Source organism: Thamnophis elegans, chromosome 1 (assembly GCF_009769535.1).
Source record: "Thamnophis elegans isolate rThaEle1 chromosome 1, rThaEle1.pri, whole genome shotgun sequence".
NCBI classification, from domain to species: Eukaryota; Metazoa; Chordata; class Lepidosauria; order Squamata; family Colubridae; genus Thamnophis; species Thamnophis elegans.
Window position 1 is genome coordinate 152,561,822 of NC_045541.1, and position 25,528 is coordinate 152,587,349.

The window sequence follows — 25,528 nt, forward strand, 5'->3', positions numbered from 1 at the left end:
CACTTGATGTCAAAAAGTTTCGCCATCACTGGCATAGATAGATTCATCATGTAAACTGTTTTGTTGTTCATCTCTCTCCCTCCTTATTTTTTCCCCTTTTGCTCCATTTTGCCAATTATACTGATTTTGAATAAATAACATCAAACCATATTTTTGCTAGCTGCATTGAGAAGTGTGTGTGTTCATTGCAATCTGGAGACAGGAATTTAGAGTGAGTGTGCAGAGTGCAAACCAAGATGGAAATCACCCACAAGAATTTTCCAACAGTTACTTTAATAGGAGACAAAATGCACAACCTTGCATTTATGGTGCATATTCTTGTCACACTACAAACAACTCTAGGGTCAGGATAGAAATAGCTGCAGCCTTTTCCATCTTCATGTACAGTTAGAACTGCCACATTTGTGCTGTAGCCAGCCAATCACTAATTAGATGGCAACAAAGAATTAATAGTTTCTTGTGTTACTTTGATTTGTTAAGTCAGTTTCTGTGGTCACCATCTCAAAAATGGCATAGTCATCTAGTGGCCACAATGTAATAGTCCTATGCACCAGTGACCTGTGCCTCATGTGGCTTTATACACAAATCTTTCATGTGGACCTACAGCCAGTTCATTTCTAAGGATTGTGTAATTTGTGAACCCAGTATTTCCTCTCAAGCATTCCTCTGCTTTTCCTTATTGGAATGGGGACAGGGGAGTACATAGTAGGTTATAAGCCACAGTAAACTTCCCTTGAAAGCCAGTTGCTTGTCTCATATGGCTCATGTGTGGGTTTGTGTGTGTGCACATGCACCTTTAAGTCAATATTGATTCTTGGTGACAGCATGACTAGTCCCAGTAGTTTTCTTGGCAAGATTTTAGAGATGGTTTGCCATTGCCTACTGCCTAGGGTTGAGACAGAGTGATTGGCCCAATGTCATCAAGCTGGCTCTGTACCTAAGGTGAGACTAGAACTCATCTCCCGGTGTCTAGCCTGATTCCATAACTGCTACATCAAACTGGCTCTCTTGTCCAGCTTCAGACACATCTAATTCCTTAGAGATCTCAATAGTGACTGTACCTTCCCTTTCTGATGATACCATGAGATGATTTCATCCAATTTATTTGGGTCCTTGTATCATCGCTGAGAGAAATAAGGTTATCTGTGTAAAAGAGCAGAACCTGACCGACTACATTTCTACACTTTAGATAATACCAGAAGCAGAAGCAGTACTTTCATAACACATTACTTTGGTAAACACATTAAGTTAATACCATATATATACAGGGGACATTTAGGGGAATACAAGAGCCGTGAGGTTAAATGAGGAAGAACAGGCTGGGTCAAACTGAGGCCTAATGAGAAAGTGCTGGTGTCAGTTTTAAGAGGCTGACATAAGTCGCTTGATTGTGCTTATAATTCCTAATAGGTGGGAAGCAATTGGGGGCTTCCACTAGGGTTTTTTTTTTGGGGGGGGGGGCGGAAACTGGTTGACTAGTTGCTAAAGGCATGTTGTATAATACGACTTTATGAAACACAGACATTTAAGGAAGTGGACTGTTACCCCAAAACTGTATTTAAACTCTCTATCAGGTGATAGACATTCTCTTTCTATCTTTCATGATTGAGAATCCTTTTGCAAAAGCTTTTACAATTGTATCTTAAATAAACATGCTTTTTATTGTTTATGGTCTCCTTGCCCTTTGTTCCTTTACGAGATAGAGATTTCTTTTCTCACATTGATACAACATGTGACATGTACAGAAAGCAAGTTTCATGTATAGCCCATTCAGGATGATCTAGATACTTTTTTTTTTTTAAGACTTGTATTAAAAAAAAAACAATCGCAAACAGGTACTTTTACAAAGTATGTTGATGTAGAAATGATGGAAATGCTATGAAACATCTGTCATGGAATGTCACCAAGTTCCTTCCTTGAAAGTCTTCCAGTACCTGATAAAGAATTAACGGGCTGCTTCAAAAAGCTTTGATTGATTGATTAAATGCTGTCAAGCCAGTGTCAACTCTTAATAACCACATAGAATTTCTTGGATGAGCTGGAGAAATTGGAGGATCAACATCTAGTGGACTTCCCTATTACTGTAATTTTGCTTAGAAAGTTGGAGTTTTGTTTTTGCTTTTACTTTATTGTTGGCAACTTTCATACTTCTCTGTTCTTTCATTCATTGCATTTTATAAACACAGCCTGATATTTCTTAATTTATATTCATGGAATTTGGCTGCACTGAGTTTTCTTTGCATAATAAAGTGGGAATTAAGTTTCTGAAAACAACCTATTTAATTCAGTGTACTCCAAATATCTCCCAATGCACACCAGAGGATACACTTGAATTTTGCAAACTAGAGTGGGTTTTTGCTAAAATGGTTCCTTGATGTTTTCCTTATAAATTCTCATCTTATTTCAGAGAGGTTGAGGAGGTGCCTCAGTTATAAATTGAAGAAAAATGAAGATTAGAACCAAAAAAGCACCAGAATCTCTTCTTCTTTCTCTACTACCCTTTTATTCATTTAACTTCTTTGCTCTTCATTCTTTACCATTCAGAGAAATACTTCAGACCTCATGCAAGGGTATCAATCTCTACTATTCAAAAAGGCATGTATGTCTCTTAAGGATGTCATGTAAATCTGAAAAAATGTATCTGATTAAAGAATTGTATTAGTCATTCCATTAACTAAAGGATCACTTTCCTTATTCAAGCTGGTGAAGAAGGTTGAAAAAAGGGACTGCTTTAATGGATCACAGAGATGTGGTGCTTTTTATGAGATCCCAAAGACTTTCAAATTATTTCAAAATGTGTACACCTTTAGTGGGAAAAGCAGTCCTTCGCTAAAGCTCAGAAAATTACTCCATTACTCTTCCATTACTCTATCCATCTTCCATCCTTACTTGTAACTAGGGCAAGAACTATTTTAAGGCTTTTGTAGTTCTGAATTTCTCCAACAGTGGTAGATGGGAAGAGACTCACTGACCCGATTTGGGAAGGATCTCATGAGAGACAGGGAGTAAAGGAGGACAGAGCAGCCAGCTCTCCAGTTGACTGTCCTGAAGCAAAGGGAATTGAACAACTCAGCTGAATGTTCTCCAGGGTCTGAAATTAGAGCGGCCTCTGAAAGATTTAGGCTTAGTGTGTTCTCTCCCCCCCCCTCTCCCTCTCTCCTTCTGTCTTATTTAGATTGGATTTAGGGGAAGGTAGTTCACACTGCAATACATACCACTGTTTCAGCCCCAATTAGCTCTTATTATTTGAATTAAAAGTATTTCAGAATTTGTGCTCAGTGGCAAGAAGTAAACTCTTCGTCATTATTTTAAAATTATATTAATAAAATCATTGTGGGCAGTAGTATCTTTTATGTCTTTAAAACTTACCATAACTATTGTCTCTGAATAGAGTTTGTAAATTTCTCTGAAGAAATGTTTGCTTCTCTCTTGATGGGGCTGAGATTCTTTGATAAAGTGGTCAGTAGGACTTCAGAAACACTGAAGTCATCTACTCCAGCAGAAATGGGTAGCTTTTATATGGAAAAATATGCTTTTTGGGTAGTGTTACTCAGTCTAATTTCTGTTTTGGATGGGGGCATCACCAATTCCTTTTCCTTTCCTCAGCTCTTTTTGGGGAACCTTTAACAGCTTGATTTAGAGCCATTTGTTTAGTAAGTTGAGTTTCTCTTACCCTGAGCCAGATGGTTCCACCACAAATCCGCGAAGCCCTTATCCGCGGAGACATAAGCGCGAAGACTAATTCGCGCCGTTCAAAGCGCTAAGGAAAAATAATCGCGGAGGGTAAATCCGCGCATTCCCAAGCACTCAGTACCCTAAACCTAACCCTAAACCTAACCCTAAAACAAACCCCCTAAACCTAATCCTAACCCTTACCTTAATTGAAGTCGGCTTTCTGCTGCGGCGCCGTTTTAAAGCGCCCTTCTGTTGCCGCGCTGTTGTCGCGGCAGTGATGACGCGCGGTGATGACATCACGGCTTTAGCGACACGCTTATGTCTCCGCGCATAAGGGCTTCGCGGTTTTGTCATGCCATGGAGCCAGATTTCTCCAACCTACTGACCAGGGGTGGGTTGCTGCTGGCATTACTGCCAGTTCGGTGCGCGTGCAATTTCCTTGCCCATAAATAGGTCTGTGCATGCGCAGAACATAAAAAATGGGGGAAAAACATGCTGTGGCAACCGGGGAACCAGTTCGGAGGCGTGGCAGGCCTGGGTCGCTGCTGGTTCTGGTGACCCAGGCCAGCAAACTACTACCAGTTTGGCTGAATTGGTCCAAACTGGTAGGAACCCACCTGTGCTACTGACTTCCAGATGTGCAACACTGGTTCCTATCATTTCAGCTAAAAATTAAGAAAGGCCAAACTTATCTGAAAGGCAGTGGGGTAGAAAAAAAGTGCTCAATCATTGACAATAATACTTGAACAATTCGATATCTGCAAATAAAATAAATAAATGGAGAAGAAAGGAAAGGGAGGAAATGGGTGTCTTTCCTAGATCTACTATAGAGAGTAAACCATTAAGACAGGTCACCATGCAGCAAAAGACCCTCCCACCTTGTTTTTACAAGCTGTTTATACAATACGATATACATCCATTATACCAACATGCAAAATTAAGTTAATCACAGATACTGCAAATATCTCAGGAATTAAGACCCTCCCTAATCTCTCATGCTAAGTTTAAATACTTCAGGACATCTGGAACATTTCCTCACAGCATTAATACTGAACTAGTCATTAAGGATGGATCAAACAGTGCTGGCAATGGACAAAGAAAACCCAAATGGTACTTTCCTTCCTAGTACAAGCCAATTTGTTCAAATGCTTCCATTGCCTGACAGAGTTGCAGGCCTGCCTCTAATTCACAAAGAGGCTCTTATGATCATAAAACACTGTTTTGTTGATTTTGCTCCAAGGCCATTTCATTGACAAGCTGCTCAACAGATGACTGGATGGCTGTCTTCACAAGCGAGGCAGCTGTTTCAATCAACAGCATTTCATATTGCTCTGAAGTCCAGTGTTCCTGGCTGTTGGTGCCAAAGGAAGATGGGACCTGGGAGCATGCTTGGTCTTCCTTTGTGTGGTTGCACCCTGCAGTGGGAGTTTTGTTTTTGCTACTTTTTTTCTTCCCTTTTTGCTTGATGGCTTGGGGAAATGCAAACATTTCACAGGGAGGGACCGATTCTTCTTCCTCCTCCTGATCATCTTCAGCCTCAGTGATCATGATTACAATGCCAGCCCCAGGAAGGGTAAACTGATTTCCTTCACTTTTCTCTTCCTCATCAAAATGAACCGGTATGTCTGAAGCCTCATCTTCCATTGCAGATGGGCTGCAATGCAACATCACTTCGATGGAATGGCCTTCCTTAGCAGCCGCATCCTCGCTTTTGCCCACCACATCAATGCCTGCCCCAAATGGCTGTGACTTGGTTTCTTTGGTTCCCTCTCTTCCTATAAGTTGCTGTTCACTTTCAGGCAGGTCCTGAGGAATGGGAGGACTGATCTCAACGTTAAAACTGAACTTCTGATTTTCCAGCTCTTCAAAGTTTCCATAGAGCGTTCCATGATGCAACTGAAATATTTGCTTCTCTTCTTCAGTTACAAGTGCAGTTTCAGAATGGATTATTTCTGATGGAACACCACAGTCAGCATAACAATTGGGATCAGGAAACGTGTTCTCTCTATTGGAGAGTGCCGCATTTTCCGTATTTGTCATGGCTCCACTGTCACTTTCTCCTTCCTGAAGTCCTCTGCTGGGAGATTGCTTTGCATCAAGGGGAACTTCCATAGCCACAATCTCTGGCTCTTTGTTACTTTTATTATTCACGATGCTTGCTGTATCATTTCCTTTTTTCTCGCCATCAGGCTGTTCTATTATTTGAGAATGGCTGTTCCTTTTTTTGCTTCGGGAGAGTCTTAGGCAGGGAATCTTAGAACTAGAACTGGCATGCTTCCTGCCAGAATCTCCTCTGTCCACCTCTAGATGTACGCGAGAACAAGCCTGTGTTTGCTTCTTCAGAGAGGATTTGGATCTTCTCCTTAATGTCACTAGTCGTTTGAAAGCCAGCCAAGCCCCTCCTGAAGTCCAAAATGGATTCGAAAGCTCTGCTTCATTGTGCCCCATGTCAGAAGATTGGTTAGCAGGCCTTAAGCTAAGTGAAATGGATTCATGGTTCTCGTCCTTCTCCTCTCCCTTCTCACAAGACTTTTTCCTTTTCTTAAAGCAAAAGATAGAAGCCTTTGTGGCTGGACTGTCAGGAGCAATAATTGGATCAGTTGTATTTGAAGTTTCCAATCGTTGCTCAGTGTCCATCTGAATTCCTTTTGCTGAATGTTCCATATTTTGGGCTTCCATTCTAACTTCCGAAAAATTGTTTTCTTTGCTAATGCTTCATTGGAAAGATACAATTGAGGCTGATCTACAATAGAAGAATATCACTTGTAGACCAATTGAACAGTTATGCTTTTCTTTTTAGCAATTGTATTTTGGAGATGATACGCTAAATCATTTATTTGGAAGCACAATTCCCAATAGTTATTAGAGAAAGGAAATCACTATTAATCCTGTTCAGATGTATGTCAGTAAATTATTAATAAGGTCAATTTATTATAATTCAAAACTGACCTCAAAGTGTTAGCAAAAGAGAGGTGTTTTTTTTAACAGCTAACTCATAACTGTGGTCTTCTCTTCTCTTTACTCTTCCTGAAGGAATCACACATGTATTTAACAGTCTTTTGATGTGGTGGTGATAGTCCATCAAAAGTTCAACATTTTAAATGTTTTAAATAGGTTGAAAATCAACACACAAAGTGCCTCTTATTCCATTAGTGAGAGACACAAGAGACAACAGCCATTTGCAAATCTACATATGGCTTCCCAGTCAAAGATTTAGTTTGGAAACACATTCAAAACATTTTGCTGTTCATTTATGGGATGAAATTTCCCCAGGATCTTGCACATTTGCTTCTTTTTTTTTTACTGCCTTTCAATCCATTTTCCAGCTAGTGCTTCTTTGGTTGTAAATGTGACCATTTTCTTCCTCAGTGGGATAGCATTGCAGGCATCTGCAGGAGGGGAGGGAAAGAAAAGGGGGAAAATGAATAGCAGCATGCTAAATTCACCCACACAAACAAATCTTCCAAAGAATTAAGCTATTTTGTTAAGGAAGTGTTTGCAATCTTGCCTAAATGGCTCCTCACCCTGCATGATATCCACAAAGCAGGTGCCTCTTTATAGGAATGTAAGTAAGTGGAATGCAGAAAGATGCTGAATTTGAATTACCCTGTACAGCCGGGTTGATAAACTGAAGCTTCCAGATGTGCAAACAAGAAGAGAAAATGGTTGTAGCCGCGTCACCAGCTCATGAACTTCAAAAGGGATAAATAATGTGTCTTAGCAATTTATATGTTGCTGAAATTGCTTCCAGTTTCAGGCAGATCTAGACAATATGGACAATAGTAAGGGATAATGAGACTAGCCGTCCAACAAAATAATTTATTGATTTCTTTGTACAGGTAGTCCTCGACTTATGACCACAATTGAGCCCAAAATTTATGTTGCTCAGTGAGAAATTTGAAAGTGATTTTAGCCCTGTTTTACAACTTTTCTGGCCACATTTGTTAAGTGAATCACTGCTATTGTTAAATTAGCAATACTGTTGTTAAGTGAATCTGGCTTTCCCATTGACTTTGCTTGTCAGAAGGTCACAAAGGGGCATCACTTGACCCAGGGACATTGCAACCATCATAAATATGAACCAGTTGTCAAGCATCTGAATGTAAACCATATGACTGTAGGAAAGCTGCAACGGTCTTAAGTGTGAAAAATGGTCATAAGTCATTTTTACTACCAATTTTGTGGGTGTGGCTTGGTAGGTGTGGCATGGTTTGGTGGGCATGACAGGGGAAGGATACTGTAAAATTTCCATTCCTCCCAACTCCAGGGGAAGATTACTGCAAAATCACCATTTTCTTCCGATCAGCTGTGACTCGGGAGACAGAGAATAGATGGGGGTGGAGCCAGTCAGAGGTGGCATTTATCGGTTCTCTGAACTACTCAAAATTTCCACTACCGGTTCTCCAGAACTGGTCAGAACCTGCTGAACACCACCTCGGATGCCACCCATCTATTGACCCAAATTAACTCTATTTACAGTTATAAATCAATGAATACAAAGAATCTAGGCAGCATACATATTAGCATAAAAATGCAATATAAAATACATTAGAAGGCCACATATTTCACATTCCTTGTTTGCACATTATGCATATAGAACAATCTGTAAGTAAGTCCCCTATTACAATGGCACTCTAGGGACTCAGGCAAAGAATCTTTTGGATTGGAAATGTTTGGGATTACATCTGCAGCCTGCAATGTCCATTGTTTGCTACCTGTCATTCCGTTTTTACTTTTTTTTTGTTGCATTTAACTTCAAGATGATGTTTTTATTCTGCAATGCTGGATCATCAAGATTTTCAGGGGACTGTTACCCCAATGAAAATAAATAGAATAGAAAAACAGAGTTGGAAGGGACCTTGGAGGTCTTCTAGTCCAACTTCCTCCCTAGACAGAAAACCCTATACCATTTCAGACAAATGCTTATCCAACATCTTCTTCGAGGGAAAAAGGTGCGTCTTAAAGTCTGAAAAATATGGTAAGTTGTTTCTGTCCTTGATTAATTTCTACCCATTGCTTCTTGTCCTGCCCTCAGGTGCTTTGGAGAATAGATTGACTCCCTCTTCTTTGTGGCCACCCCTGAAATATTGGAACACTGCTATCATGTCTCCCCTAGTCCTTCTTTTCATTAAATTAGACATACCCAGTTCCTGCAACTGTTCTTCATATGTTTTACCCTCCAGTCCCCTAAATGTATGAGGTAGCATGGCTTTTTGTTGGTTGTTGAATTGATCGTTAGATTTTTTAGCCTATTTTTCTTCCAGGAGCACAAGACACCTTAGCATCTCCCTTTCTTTTATCCCCACAATTACCCTGTTTAGGCTAAGAGAGAATTTGACTCAAAGTCAGTCAGTACGTTTCTACGGATGAAGATGGGCTGGACCTGTGTCTCCTGGAGTCTAGTCTAACACTTTAATTATTACAGTACATCACCCTGGATCTCATTGCCTGTAAGTAAATAAAATAAATAAACAATCCTGCTGCTGGCTTGAACCTTTGCTCCATGCACTTATAGCAGGGGTGTCAAACTCGATTTCATTGAAGGCTGCATCAGGGTTGTGTTTGACCTCAAGGGGCTGGGGTGGGCATGGCCAGGGAGGGTGTGACCAGCTCGATGTCACTTGTGACAGGGGCGCCTGTGGTTCTACCAGCGAAAATGGACACCTGAGCTCTGTTTGACCATGACAGCCTCCTACAACCCCCCGACAGTGAAAACGGAGCTCGGGAGGGCCATGTGCCCTCCATTTTTGCCGGCAGAGGCACCACAGGACAGTCCTTCACTGTTTCCAGAACAGCCCCATGGACTAGATCTAAGCATCCTGTGTGCCAGATCTGGGCCTACGGGACTTGAGTTTGACACCCCTAACATAGAGCATTCATTAGGATGCCTTGCTGCTTACTGCTTACCTTTGATTGCATAGTTCCTGGTTCACTCATTCACAAATTATGGAGCTCTGACTTAGTGCATCAATAAATTATTCTGTCCTAGATAGCGATTCCCTACTCCTAGCTCCCTGCTGTAGCAGATACAAAAGAGCATGGAAGTCCCTAATTTCTAAGAATATTTACTACTTAACCAAATTGTATTTAAACTGCCTTTCTGATTCATTACAGGATGATCCCAGCAAGGGTGAAATACAGCAGGTTCTGAAAGGTTCTGTAGAACCGTAGCGGAAATTTTGAGTAGTTTGGAGAACCGGCAAATGCCACCTCTGACTGGCCCCCGAGTAGGGTGGGAATGGAGATTTTGCAGTATTCTTCCCCTGCCACGCACACCAAGCCAAGCCACACCCACCAAGTCATGCCCACAGAACCGGTAGTAAAAAAAATTGAATTCCACCCCTGGATCCAAAGTATGGCAAGCCAACAGTTTCACAGGATGCTTCCCTAAAATCTCTTTACACCAAAACCTTTTGACCCAATCTTCAACATAGAGGGAGCTACACTTTAGAAAAGACAATACACATTCTAGGAGGGATGCTTATTTATAGGTTCAGTTGCCTTTCCATAGCAACTGCAGCATGAATCATTAAGCCCCTGAAATATGCCCATTCCATGCATCTTGAGGCAATACCTTTTCCTGAAACTCTTCCTCCAGAGCTATTAAGAGCCCCAAGATTCAGTGGGAGGATACATAGCTGGCATTTAAAAGGTCCTGGATTCAATCCTCAGCATCTTGAGGTGCATGTCAAGAATTTGTTTTTTTTCCTTCTCTCTCTCAAGGGATCCATGGAGAGATGAATGCTCCTAGGAATGAACTCAGGATAGTATTTATAATTCTCCCCAAATACACGGATAATCAAATTTAAAAATATGGCCAAGATTTTAAAGGTTCCCTCTGTTGTGGCCCGCCAGCGGCCAGTGGAGCTAGCGGCAGACCTGGACAGTGAAGAGGTTGGGGAGGAACATGGGCCAGTCCTGGGGTCTGGGGAAGGCTCTGATGAGGGTTCTGCATCAGAGGCAGAGATGGGCCCAGGGCCGTCCAACAGTTAACAGCTTCCTTCGGAGTCGGAGATAAGTGGGACTGAAGAACAGCTGGAGCCTGTTCCCGATGTGCGCATGCACAGAGCTGTCAGGAGAAGGGAACAATTAAGGAACAGAGGTCGACTCGGGAGTAAAGGCACAAGGGGATGCTGAATGGCCCCTCCCATAGGAAATGAATAGGAGCAAAAGGGGAGTGGTGTTTGCAGGAGACAATTAGTTCCTTAGTGTGAAGATTTGCTTATCTGAGAGGTCCCTTGCCAAGTATTTCCTTGTAGAGTGTTACATCGGGAAGCTATTGACCTGGCAACTATCCAAGGACTGGTAAGGTCTGTGTTTGCAATTCACCCTTGAAAGACTGTTGCAGGGACTTTGCTGGATGTGAATGCTAGGAACTCACATTAGCCAAATAAAAAGGGTTTTTGTGGGGGGACAAGGATTTGGTGAAGCCTAGGTCAGAACACCCCCTCCCTTTATAAACAAAAATGTCTTTTGACACTTTTTCCCTCTTGTGCATGTCATGAAAACTCCATGTGATCATTCAGCATCAACATCACAGGATAGCTTAAGAAAGCATACTCCCCCCCCAACCCCAAAAAAGTAAATACATTTTTGCCATTAAAGCCAAAAATCCTAATTCTTACTCAAGTCACTAAAATGGGTGGCTGTATCCAATCCATCTGTAATCTGTAATCTATCAATCAATATAGGTAGTCCTCATTTTACGACCACAATTGAGCCCAATATTTCTGTTGTTAAGCGAGACATTTGTTAAGTGAGTTTTGCCCCATTTTAAGACCTTTCTTGCTACAGTTGTTAAGTGACTCATTGCAGTTAATAAGTTAGTAACCCATTTGTTAAGGGAATTTGGCTTCCCCGTTGACTTTGCTTGTCAGAAGGTCGCAAAAAGGGAACACATGACCCCAGGACCCCAGTTGACAAGTGCCTGAATTTTGATCACTGACAGTGGGGATGCTGTAATAGTCGTAAGTGTAGAAAATGGTCATGTCACATTTTTCAGCACCGTTGTAACTTAGAATGGTCACTAAATGAACTGTTGTAAGTTGAGGACTACCTGTATTTAAAACTAAGCCCAACTTCACTCTCTCCTTGACAGTTCTGTCCATTTTTCTCCCGTCTTTTTTTGAATTGGGATGGTGTGGTGGCTCAGCGGTTATAAATGCTGAGCTTGTCAACTGGAGAGGTGGCAGCCCAGGTTCGAGACCCAAGTGCCATATCATGGGGTGAGCTCCCAAACTCGCCTCACCTCCTGCCAACCTAGCAGTTCGAAAGCATGCAAATACAAGTAGATAAATAGATACCACTTCATTGGGAAGGTAACATGACAGCGGAAATGTCTTCGGACAATACTGGCTCGAAATGGAGAGCAGCACCTCTCACTAGAGTCGTTGAAGGCTAATGGGATAAAATAAGCAGGGTCTCCTCTTTTGTACTTTTTTAAAGAAACAAAATCAGGAGGAATGGAACTCATGAAAAATGAGCTGGAAATTGGTTATATCTGCACTCACCCACACATCTTTAACTTTGTTCTGAAATATAGAAGAACTGCATGCCAGAACTGCTGATAACTACAGGCTAAATGAATGACTAAAACAGCTTCCAATGGTAAAGATCATGTACAGGTCCAATATTATAGCAAAAGTCACAGCTGGCTTTTAAATAGATGAAAACTTAAATTGCCAAATAGTCGTGTATTTCAAACAGCATTTGCTGCTATTATATGATATATTTAAAAACATGCCAAGGCAATTATAGCAATTATAAATCACTTATTGTAAAAGGAATATATTTGTCACTTGGTATATATCCTCTGAACATCATCTTTCCTGTCATTTAATTACCTAACTGTCCATCTATCCAACCTTCCATCCACCGTGTTGCTCAGGTAACATCAGGAGGCTCTCTGGCTCAGCGATGGAATACGGTACATGCAAAGCATGCAGCAGGGCCCAGGTCTGAGTTCAGATCCTCCATTACAAACCTCTGTAGTACTGTACTCATTTTGAAGGAGACTACCTAAGACCAAGAAGAATCATTGTTCCCAGTTAGGATTTGATTATTAGATCTGGGATAGGTGGGTGAATTGGTGGCATCCTTCTCTGTGTGCCATGGTCGCTAAGACAGCTGGAAACTATAGTTTAGCCTCATTTGGAGGGTCACCCTGCCCAAAAGGTCTGCCTATAAAACACACCCCTTCAAACAAAGGCTGTCACACCTGCAGTCCAGACAAGATCTGGCCAGATTACCTGTGTGAGGACCCAGGACAAGGCACAAAGGTCACATAGCCAGTAAACTCCTCTTTAATGCTCCAAATTTCCCCTCAAACGCTCCCATGTTCTTGGCATGTCCCAGAGCAAAGCGCGCACACACTCACACGGCAGGGGTGGGTTGATGCTGGTTTTACTACCAGTTCGCAACCTGCATGCAACCCTCGCGCTTGCTTGCTTCGATTGCACGTAAGCTGTTCAATGTAAATTGTTCTTTGCGCATGCGCAGAACAATTTACATTGAACTGTGTACGTGTAGTCACTAAAAACCAAAATGGCAGCAGCCCAGTGGCGGTGAGGGAACCAGTTCGGGGGCGTGGCAGGCCTGGGTCGCTGCAGGTTCTGTGACTCAGGCCTGAATTCCACTACTGGTTCGGTTGAATTGGGTCGAACATGGAGCAACCCACCTCTGTCACATAGCAGCCTCTGGCTGCAGCCAGTCCATCAAAACAAAGGAACAGGAGAATGAGTCCACAAAATAAGGAACTAACACATTCCCCTCCCCACCGCATCTCCTTAAATCTCAATCCCCAGGTGTGGCTTGTGAAGAGGGGTGGAGCTCTCTCCTCTCAAGTCATCCAGTTGCCCTGTGCTGTTCTTGCCTTCTCTCCACACGATGTGCTCAGGGATCAGGAGTGGGCGGTCCTTGCTCATTGCCTGAGCTCTGTCACTCGTAATGTCCATTGCTTGCCCTCTCTTTGTCATCCTGCTCCCATTCCTCCCTGATAACAGATAGAGCCGAGGTGGCTCAGTGGTTAAATGCAGCATTGCAGGCTACTTCAGCTGATTGCAGTTCTGCAGTTCGGCTGTTCAAATCTCACCGGCTCAGGGTTGACTCAGCTTTCCATCCTTCCGAGGTGGGTAAAATGAGGATCCGGATTGTTGTTGGGGGCAATATGCTGACTCTGTAAACCGCTTAGAGATGGCTGAAAGCCCTATGAAGCGGTATATAAGTCTAACTGCTATTGCTATTGCTATAACAAGCTGTCCCAATCCTGAGAGGCCCTGGGCTGCCTCAGCCTGCTCCTCTCCACATTCCTCCGAAGCCAATGACGGCGCCCCCTCGAGCTCTGTTGGCTTGAGCTCCGGCTCATCCTCCTCCACAAATTCAGGCCCCGAAGGGAGCATGAAAACCTGTGGCCAGTTATTGTTACTGATGGAGTATATATACCTAGGTTATTATGCACATTATCTTTGCTCTCACAAAGTTTGTTGCATGGTATTAGGAAGGGAACAGAATCAGGAAGAACAGTACAATTGGTATGAGGTAGTGAGAAAAGGTTATGCAAAATACTTAGTTGCAAAGTAAATGTACCATACTGCAAACATGCATTTGAATTAATGCTTCTTTATTTCATTTTCCATACAAGCAGGTCTACCCATTCCAACCGTTACTGTGCTCCAATGGGGGAAGATAGCATCTTTAATCATTTATTGTTATATCTATTAAGAGAGGAGACAGTCTGGTATAGTGTTTAAAGCGCCAGGCTAGAAACTAGTAGATACCAATCCAACTGGGCCAGTCACTTTCTTTCATGCCTAGGACACAGGCAACAGCAACGGATTTGTCCTGGCAGTCACCAGGATACAAAGGCATATACAGAAGACTATTAAGCAAGTATATGCCTTTTCATACGTTTTTTGTTTCAGTAAGTGGTAAGTACTAAACACTCGCAGAAGATTGCTCAATGGCTTTAGCCACACTTACCAACTGTGCTAAAGGCTATCATCAGGATTCTGCTATTGATGTTCCATTAAAAAATTAGTCCACAACCTCAAAGTTTTCACTTTTAGCAAAAAGGGGAAAAAAAGTTGGTCATCAAAAGAAGAATTACAGAATTCAACACTCATTAAATTGTTATCTGAAAGCTTTCAGTCTCTTTTGTATAATATCATATGTCACTAATGGATTGTTTTTCTCATACATAAACCTATTTTGAGTTTTTTTGTACCCTACTAAGAAGAGAAACCTTTGTTCTGTCCTAAATTTCCGACTGCTCAATTTCACTGAAGAATTCTACCACTAACAGGAAAAAATGTTTATTTTTCTACTCCTATAATGCCATGTAGTACTTCATGTTCTCCTATTAGATCTCCTGGTTTTTCCTTAACCTAAAAAGACCATCAGCTTTCCATCCTTCCAAGGTCAGTAAAACAAGGACCCAGATTGTTGGGGGCAATATGCTGACTCTGTAAACTACTTAGAGAGGGCTGCAAAAGCACTATGAAGCGATATATGTCTAAGTGCTACTGCTATTATACACTCGATCCAAATTGCAAGTTGTAGATTTATGTAATTTTTAAAAGTATCCAAATGCTTTCAAATTCAGAATTTGCTCTTTCTTTTCATACCATAATGATAAACCGGGATCAGGGGATCCAAAATCTTATTTGAAAATCCCCCGTCAGGAAAGCAGCATAAAAATGAAGGTGGGCAATGTTATCTTTTACCCTTCAGTATCCCCATGCTTGGAGAGATCTTTTTTGAAATTCTTCATGGCCTCAATTTATTTTAAAACTAAAGGTAAATGTAAATGTTTCCCTCGCACATATGTGCTAGTTGTTCCCAACTCTAGGGGGCAGTGCTCATCTCCATTTCAAAGCCGAAGAGCCAGTGCTGTCTGAAGATGTCTCCATGGTCATGTGGTCGGCATGACTGAATGCCAAAAGCGCGTGGAGCACTGTTATTTTCTCACCAAACTGGTCCCTATTTTTCTACTTGCATTTTTTACATGCTTTCGAACTGCTAGGTTGGCAGAAGCTGGGACAAGTAAAGGGAGCTCACGCCGTTACGCAGCACTAGGGATTCATATTGCCGAACTGCCGACCTTTTGATTGACAAACTCATCATCTTAGTCACTGAGCCACCTTTTATTTTAAAACTAGGCACAATTTCAATTCAACCACAACCTTTTTTTCAAAGTGTCCGTTCACTATTCAGTTGCACAGAAAGAAAACAAGCAACATAAATAAAATACATGTGTGAACGCATTCAGTAGTATATATACTGTATATTTAGACTAATAGGAGGAAAGAAACAAAGGCTGGGGAAATTGGCCACACTGAAATAGCATGGTCAAGAATTGAAAAATCCTTCTTAAAACATGGGGAAAGCTTTATAGCAAATCACATAATTTATTACCAGCCCAGAATTACTGTCACTTGTTACATTAAGCTATGATGTGGTAAGTTTACTTTGAGTTAACCTGGTAAATGAACCCATCCATTATAAACCAAGCAAATATGAATCACTTAGCTAACATGATTTTGAAAATCCCAGGATCACTGACAAGTACTTTGATATATTAATGTTTTGAACTGCATTCAAGATTGTGCTTCACTGCATTTCTGATGAAGAAACCCTTAATAACCCTCATTTTTGAAATTAAAAATTTTCCCATCACCAGCTCTTCTAATATTACTCATCAAAAGAATTATTATTACTAACAAGGTGCATACCCTGAACTTGAATGAATAGACCTGAAAGTTAAATCATAGTCCTAGACATCAATGTATGCCTTGTAGTTCCAGTATAACATTTGGAGACTGGTATCACAGTACTACATAGCTAAATCAGTCTTCCTTATCATTATAAGAGGTAGAATAAAAATTATACAAATCTTATGTTTAAAAAAGTGAATATAAATGAACATTTTCATGAGTTCACTAGGAAACATCTGACATCCCGAAGAAACCCTAAGGTTTCTTAAGCTTTTTTCTCCCTTATGTATTTAAATCTATTCGCCCTGTTAACAAAAACCACTGGCTTTTTGATGTTTGTAAACGATGTTTCATCTTTAGCTAATAATGTTCTTATGTACTCCTTTTCAATGCCTGTAGCTGGTTTCTAGATATTGTTCAGTCCATCATACCTATCTTCATACGCAATTCAGCAGCAAAGATAGGAATTATTACTATTACATATCAAGGCCTAGCATCACATTGTCATGTTGTCAGATATCACACTGGGTCAACAGTGTTTGTGACAGGTTAAGGAAAAGGTAAAGGTTCCCCGCACGTAAGTACTAGTCGTTCCTGACTTTACGGGTTAGGATGCTCATCTCCCTTTCTAAGCCGAAGAGCCAGCACTGTCCAAAGTCATCTCTGTGATCATGTGGCCGGCATGACAAACGCCAAAGGTGCGCAGAGCGCTGTTACCTTCCCACCAAAGTGGTCCCTATTTTTCTACTTGCATTTTACATATGCTTTCGAACTGCTAGGTTGGCAGAAGCTGGAATAAGTAACGGGAGCTCACTCCATTACATGGCGCTAAGGATTCAAACTGCTGAACTGCCAACCTTCTTATCGACAAGCTCAGTGTTTTAGACACTTAGTTATGGTAATTAATCATGGCTTACAAAGAGTATTGATATAAATGAAATAGTTTACACTAAATAAGGTTTGGTATGATGTAAGGGCTTTGTTCCCTATTAGAATCTGATGGACCTTGAGATAACAATAAATGGATAAGCTTGAAGCAAGAGAAAATAAGGAGCAATCAACCATAAAATGTGATTTCTGAGTTATACATCTGAAAACTCAGTTCACAGTTAGTACAAAACATGTCCTGTTCTGATCATGTGAATTAAGCCATATTTTTGTTAATGTATGTTTCTTATTACTTATACTGAAGGCTAATTTTGAACCTTCCCACTGAGTACTTTTAAATAATGACATCAGAGTATTAAATCAGTTAGATGTCAAATAAATATCCTAAGTAATAGGAGAGCAGATTATGTTAAGATACAATTTTATGATAAATGCTTATATAAAGAAAGAAAGCTCCATATGGAAGAGACATTCTCAATTTTCACACAGGTGGGAAGAACAGTTATATAATGCTCTCTGCTATGGCATACATTATCTATCACTTAATCATATTAAAAATATACTCCTGGCTTCATTATGGTAATTACTTTTACTCATTCATTTATATATGCTTTTAATAAGATTAACATTTTATCAGATTCAAGATGGATTCCATTTAATTTTATTAGGTTGCAGGCAGCCTTCACACAGCAGCCTTAACAGTCGGCACAAGTAGCATCTGTACTATGGAGTATTATATAGATGGATATCTGGTTTGCTTTCTTTCCCTTTACTTCTGAATAGACAAGATTAATATTAGAGGCAAGGGTAGTATTCACTTATTTTCCCTACCAGTTCGCAAATGCAAGAACACGCCCTCAATGCATGCACACGACTGCCCGCACATGCGCTTTGCTTGCGCACGAGGCTTGCACGCATGCACACAGCTTGAAAACATGCCTAAATAGGATGACATAGAGGTGGGGCAGGTGGGCGGGAGCAGGACCATCCCACCCACGAGTTCCACTAGTGGTTCGGGTGAACCGGTCCAAACTGTTTGAATACCACCTCTAATTAGAGACAAGGACTTCTGTAAGGTATGGTTAAAAAAAGTCAGGATGGTAGCTGCAATCAAAGCTCCATCCATTTGTTATGTGCCCTTGACCTATGACCACAATTGTACCCAAGATTTATGTTGCTAAGTGAAACATTTGTCAAGTGAGTTTGGCCCCCCTTTACGACCGTTCTTGCCAGTTGTTTAGTGAATCATTGCTGTTAAGTTAGTAACCCAGTTGTTAAGTGAATCTGGCTTCCCCATTGACTTTGCTTGTCAGAAGGTCACAAAAGGTGACCACGTGACCCCAGGACAATGCAATCATCATGAGTCAGTTGCCAAGCATCTAAATTTTGATCCTGTGACCAAGGGGATTTCTGCAACGGTTATAAGTGTGAAGAACGGTCATAAGTCATTTTTTTCAGTGCCATTATAACGTTGAATAAGAGGCACAGTGGCTAAGACACTGAGATTGTCGATCAGAAAGGTTGATAGTTCGGCGGTTCGAATCCCTAGCGCCGCATAATGGAGTGAGCTCCCATTACTTGTCCTAGCTTCTGCCAACCTAGCAGTTCAAAAGCATGTAAAAATGTAAGTAGAAAAATAGGGACCAATTTAGTGGGAAGATAACAGCGTTCTATGCGCCTTCGGTGTTTAGTCATGCTGGCTACATGATCACGGAGCCATCTTTGGACAATGCTGGCTCTTCGGCTTTGAAACGGAGATGAGCACCACCATCCCCTAGAGTCGGGAATGACTAGCACATATGTGCAAGTGGAATCTTTACCTTTATAACTTTGAATGGTCACTAAATGAAGTCTTCTAATGCAAGGATTACCTGTATAACATGTCTAATAGATGTAACAAAACAGGCAGAGTTCAATTGCTGGGTCAGGGCCACTCCCTTGATTTTTTTTTATCATACTGGTAGAAACCTCTGATTATAGCTGAGATTATATCCGAGGGCTATGATCACTTTTTCCACTTTTATAGGTGATCAGCAAATATTCAAAATCTATAGCGTCGTGTGGCTTTCCTTCTCATGCGTGGACAATTGCATAAAAGAGATCATGGCTGGCTTTTTCCATTTCACCCATGCCCTCCCCAGGGAAAGCTTTCTCTGCACTGAAGCCCATCCTGGATTGGGTTCCCATTTACCCAAGGGCCCGTTGCATGGTAGGCACTTGCCATTAAGGCCTCTTCCTCCCAACCCATGGATGGTGTAACTCTGCTGTCTTCCTTCAGTAGTGTTCACTATAGGACAGAGGGGGGGGGGCAGAGTGTTGTGGCCCGCCAGTGGCCAGTACAGCTGGCAGCAGATTCAGACAGTGAGGAGGTTGGGGAGGAACATGGGCCAGTCCTGGAATCTGGGGAAGGCTCTGATTAGGGCTCTGCATCAGAGGCAGAGATGGGCCCAGGGTCGTCCAACAGTTATCAGTTGCCTTCAGAGTCAGACATCAGTGAGGCAGATGAACAGCTGGAGCTTGTTCCCAGTGTGCAGAGTTGTCAGACAAAAACAGTTACGGAACAAGGGTTGACTAAGGAGTAAGACCACAGGTGGACGGGGAATGGCCCCTCCCATAGGGAATAAAAGAGGAGTGAAAGGGGAGTGGACTTTGCAGGAGACAATTAGTTCACTTCGTGACTCTCCGAGATTCCTTGCCAAGTTTTGAAGATATCAGCCTGGCATCTCTCCAAGCCAGATAAGGTCTGTGACTATAAATTCACCCTTGAAAAACTTTGCTGGATATGAATGAGAGGAATTCACAGTAATTTAATAAAAAGGGGTTTTTTTAGGACAAGAAGTCTGCTTCGTGGTTTGGGGAAGTCTAGGTCAGAACACAGAGAGGTTCCCCATAGTCACTGATGCATCAAAATAATTAGTATTAAAAAAAGGAGCCTAAGCTTCTTGACATCTCTTGGAAGTAGGGATTCTTTGCAACAGCACCATGAAAGATGAAGCTCTGCTCCAGACCTGCCATGGAAAGAATCTCCTCCTCCTCCTCCTCCTCCTCCTCCTCCTCCTCCTCCTTCCAACTTTGCAAATCCTTGGACTGACCAGAAGGAATGGCAGCCGCTGCCAAAACTGTACTTCCTTTTTCTCAAAGGCAAACAGCAATCGAAGATCGCTTATTTAAGTAGACTTGTTATTCTTAGCCGAAAAAAATTGTACATTTTTGCCATCAGGAGTTATTTCTAGATAATTTCCCCAGAAGCTGCATGAACCTTATCTTAGAGAAGAGACCAGCACATTGTGTGTGTGTGTGCATGTGTGTGCGTGCACGTGTATGTGTCCATGTGTAATGAGATGTGGGTGCACAAAACATCTAATTTTGTATCAACAGTTACTGGCAATTAAACATTGCAGTATGTATCAGTTACATTATCTACACATTTCTTCTTTTTTTTGCACTTAATCTGATCCACAATTCTGATTTATAATAGAGACACTACCGCTAATTTGCATATCCCACTTGCCTTGGTGTGGTATAGGGCAGCTTGCTTACAAATGGATGACTTTATCCTAAACCTGCCCCTGGCCACCCATTTTTCCTTGGGTTTTTTTTTTTTTTGTCAAAAGTAATTTTCCAGTCTCTGCTGGCTCAAACAGTTCTGTGTGGCCAGTGCCAGCCCTGCTGTCAATTGGCTGTGCTTTGCATGCCTCATCCCTCCAATCATGGTCACTCTTGGCCATTTTTCCTGGGCTCTTAGACCAGTCCACAGGTGGCCCATTCATGTTTGAATGAGGAGAAGGGGGTTCTATTTAATCAGCCTGCTGATGGGCCAGTGAAACTGTGAGCCTTAACTGTGTGTGTGTGTGTGTGTGTGTGTGTGTGTATGTCTCTATATGTCAATGATGGCCAATCTTTTAGACACTGCGTGCTCAAACTGTGCACATGGATGCCCAAACTGAAAGGTGTGTGCATGTGCAAATGTGTGCATGCATGGACATGCGCGAATGTGCACATGCGTGGACATGCACATATGGGCAGCAGAGACCCAAAGACCAGCTGGCCGGTGGGGGGAAGGGCATCCCAACATCAGCAGTGCAGCAAGAGGTAAGATCTTTTTCTTTTATGAGCTTCTGTTTTGTGATTTGCAGGAAAACAGAAGCTCACGAAAGAAATGCCATGGAGATCTGACCTGGGGAGATGGTGTATGTGCCAGCAGAGAGGGCTCTGCATGCCACCTCTGGCACAAGTGCTAGAGGTTCGCCATCACAGCTGTATGTGTTTTAATCAGCCCCATGGAAGCATCCTAAAAGCATCCAGTGAAATGGCAATGGAGGGACAGGAAGCTGGGATCTGAATGGTGTGGAGGGGAAGAGAAGGCTACAGGAAGGAGAAAGGAAAAGGGAAGACCCAGCAAAATATTTTGTGTGCCAGAAAAAAAGAGAGTGTGGGCAAGCAAACAAAAGAGCAAGAGAACACAAAACTTTTTCCAAACACGCATAAAGAAGAGGCGTGTGTGTGTGTGCACGCACACCCACACTCACACACATAAACACACAGGCACCATTCCTTTCTCTTCTCTCCCAGTGCTGATGTGCCTCTCAGTTCTTCTGGATCTGAATCCAATAACATTAATTGTTGAACCTTTTTTACTAAGGCTTTTTGCCAAACCATGTTCTGGCAGAAAGCAAAGAATTGGATGAAATTGGCAAGAATTTATCCTTCTAGCTCAGTGGTTCTCAACTTTCCCAATGTCGCGACCCTTTAATACAGTTCCACATGTTGTGGTGACCCCCAACCATAAAATTGGTGTCTCGGTTCCTAAGACTGCTGAAAATATGTGTTTTCCGATGGTCTTAGGTGACCCCTGTGAAAGGGTCGTTCGACCCCCAAAGGGGCCCCGACCCACAGGTTGAGAACCACTGTTCTAGCTCAAATGGCAGCAAGAAGCTGAAACAGGGATGCCTCAAGTTATTTTCCCACCAATTCACCTGTGGAGTTCACGCATTCATCATGAGCAAGAACGCCTGCACTGAGCTGGGAGGTTGAACTCCATGGATCAATATTACACTTCAAACTGTATGGGTCTATGACCAGGGATGCTGTTTGCTCATGAAAATAGACATCCTCAAAAGTCTGCCCAATTGGTGCTTGCCTTCCAGGCATGGGTGGGAAGGATTAAAAAAAAAAAGGCAGGGTGACACACCAATCGGGGACTATGGTGGCTGCTGTCCAGATAGAACTTCTGGCTGGCATTTTTACCAAAGCTTGAAATCCAGACAGCAGCTTCCTAAACTTCATATCCAGCTGATTTCAGCACAGGAGACTACCAGCGTAATTAAGGTGGCTGGCTGGAATTGTCCTACTCAAGCGAATATACATTTGTGAGGTCCTATGGTTGGAAACCTAGCCCTCTGCACCAGGTTCAAAGTATGATAATGCAGAATCTTAAAAACAAAAAGGGCTGCTTACTTTTAGTTGCACAAGTAAATCTACATGTAAACAGTAACAGAGTTGGAAGGGACCTTGGAGGTCATCTAGTCCAACCCAGCTACTGCATTGTACTGTTCCTGCACCAGCTGTAGGCTTTGGTGATTGCAGTTAAAGTGAACAGTTGTCTGCTTGGGACCTCCATTTGTTTCAAACATCCCATGCCAGCCCAGTGGTGCCAGGATGGCTCCCATTTCCCAGTCCAAAAACCACTGAGGATGCCAAGTAGCGGTTGTGGTCTGCTCAAGCAAGATGCACCCATGCTCAAGGGAGATGCCCTGCTAGTAAGAGGCCCAGCACCCATCGTTTCTAAACCCCCCCCCCCCGCACTAAAGAGGGTTGGCGGCTGGTTCCCCTTGAAACCCTCTTTGCCCACACAAAGCCTCCTCCCAAGCAGCTCAGCGGGGACTTTCCCACGCGTGACTCTCCCGTTGAACAGAAAGGCTCCCTCAACTTCCCTGAGCGTGAAGCCTACTCAGAAATGGAGGAGGGGGGGGGTTGTGATGCTGCTTCCAGTTTTGGGGGACCGAGCAAAGAGATCTCCGTCTCCTGTACTCTGCACACACCCACACCGAGCATCTGTCCTTGCGTTGCGCGCGATTAAAATGTCCTTGTGCACCGGGAAGATGGTGTGTGTGTGTGGGGGGGGGCATTAGCAATACAGCCACGCGTTGCAAAGATCGCAGCTTAGCACCCTTCGCCCTTTCCCGCTCCACCTGCACGGAAAAGAGCGCGGCTCCCAAGGCTGCAAGGAGCTGCGGTCGCGCATCCTTTTATGGGGTCTATCCTCACTCCCACCTTCTCGGATTTGCATTTCCTCGCCTCGGCTCCGGCCAGGGCACCGCGACGGCTGGCTACCTCTTCCACGCCCGCCCGGTCCCCGCAACGGGCTCACCTGCTCCCTCTCCAGCCGTCCTCGAATCCCTGTCTCCTGCCTCGGCGGTTGAAATCAGCGCTCGCCTCCGAGCGGCTGCGGCGGCGTCTCCTTTGCTTGCCGCGGCAGATCCTCCCACTTGACTCCCGGGGAGGGTGGAAGGAGCGGAGCCCGCCCGCCGCTGGCGCTCTGGCGACGCCAAGGAGTCGCCCCGAGAAGGAGGGTCCTGGCGGAGTTCAGGCGCAGCGGCGACTCCCTTTGTCGTCGAGGGCCGCCGGCTGGCCCTCCAGGGTCATCGCCCTGCGGCGGATGGACGGGAAGCTTTTAAGAAGGTGAAGATGCGCGCTGTGTGGCGCTTCTGGGGGCTGCCTGCAACGCTTTTCTTCACACGTGTAGTTGTCATGTCTGTAGGCACCGCTCACTTGCCCCCTTTGCAGGTGATAATGGAATGAAAGCTGCCTGTCACGCGAGGTGTGCCTCCAGACCCGTATCAGTAGCGCTGGCCGGATTTTACCCTTTTATTCGCTAGATCAGTATTTCCCAACCGTGTCAACTTGAAGATGTCTGGACTTCAACTCCCAGAATTCCCCAGCCAGCGACGTCTGGGGAATTCTGGGAGCTGAAGTCCAGACATCTTCAAGTTGACAAGGTTGGGAAACGCTAGATGTTCAGCTGGCTTTTCCTGCAGGAGCCTTGCCAGGCATTCAGATCAACTCCCCATTTCTCCTCTCAACTACCAGGGCTTTGTGCCTGGTCCAGAGCCAGTCCTGTTCCAGCATCTGAAACCCCACTGGCTGCACTGAGATGTCAGGGACACTAACTGAGGTTTTGGGAGTTGTAATCCCATCCGATTGAGAAGCGGCATGTGGCAGGTGGCAGGAAGGCTGGATCTTTTGGGCAAAGGCTTTGCTGAGTCACAAGCACACATGTCCTGAGGGGGGTGCCCAGACTTAAACATGGCATCTTGTATGTTCAAAATTAGGTAAAGGTTCCCCTCACATATATGTGCTAGTCATTCCTGACTCTAGGAGGCAGTGCTCATCTCCGTTTCAAAGCCAAAGAGCCAGTGCTTTCCAAAGAGGTCTCCATGGTCATGTGGCCGGCATGACTAAATGCTGAAGGTGCATTAAATTCTGTTACCTTCCCATCCAGGTGGTCCCTATTTTTCTATTTACATTTTACATGCTTTCTAACTGCTAGTTTGGCAGAAGCTGAAACAAGCAATGGGAGCTCACTCCGTTACGTGGCACTAGGGATTTGAACCGCCGAACTGCTGATCTTTCTGATCGAGAAGCTCAGCAACTTAGCCAGTGAGCCACCAGGTCCCCATGTTCAAAATCAGGACTTGCCTATTGACAGAGAGTTTTTTAGCTAGTTGAGCATCATGCAAACCGAATACAGGTAGTTGTGAACTTACAACTGGTCACTTAGTTGCCATTCCAAGTTACAACAGACCCCCCTCAAAGGTATTTACAACAAACCTGGTTCTGAAGTTCCTGTGGCCAGCCCCCCCCCCCATATTTAAAACAGTGTTTCCCAACCTTTGACATGACTGAATCATTTGGATCACAGCTGAGGCAGAGACGTGAAAAAAATGGCACTGACTAGGCTTCAGTGAGCGAGAGTGTTTGCCGACTTCCAAAGGCAGAGCAATAAATCATGTAGACGTAGAACAAGAAACTTGCTGGTGGCTGTTTGCCAAGAGCCTCCATGATTTATTCCTCATGGCACGTGAGCCATTCTATTACAGGATGACGAATTACTATGTTAAGAAACCATCAAACTAGCTGGCTTCCTCGCCTTGAATTCTCTACAAGCATCGACTATATTATTTGAATATGTTTTAAAAGATCCAAAGGGAACATGTGCTACTTTGGAACTCTTTACACTTAAACAATCAAATAAT

General features: G+C 43.2%; 1 protein-coding gene across 1 annotated transcript; it reads right to left on the bottom strand.

The window, feature by feature from the left end:
- Positions 1-4,243: 4,243 nt before the first annotated feature.
- On the bottom strand, positions 4,244-23,726 carry AKAP5 (A-kinase anchoring protein 5). The gene is made up of 2 exons (XM_032225284.1): positions 23,644-23,726; positions 4,244-7,064 (listed from the first exon to the last, which is right to left on the bottom strand). Exon 2 carries the CDS (start codon positions 6,352-6,354, stop codon positions 4,882-4,884), a length of 1,473 nt encoding a protein of 490 aa, XP_032081175.1. The 5' UTR covers positions 6,355-7,064; positions 23,644-23,726; the 3' UTR covers positions 4,244-4,881.
- Between the last annotated feature and the right edge of the window lie 1,802 nt (positions 23,727-25,528).

Bases quoted from the DNA above. Each gene is read 5' to 3' on its own strand.
- AKAP5 (XM_032225284.1), bottom strand. From the start codon at position 6,354: ATGGAAGCCCAAAATATGGAACATTCAGCAAAAGGAATTCAGATGGAC.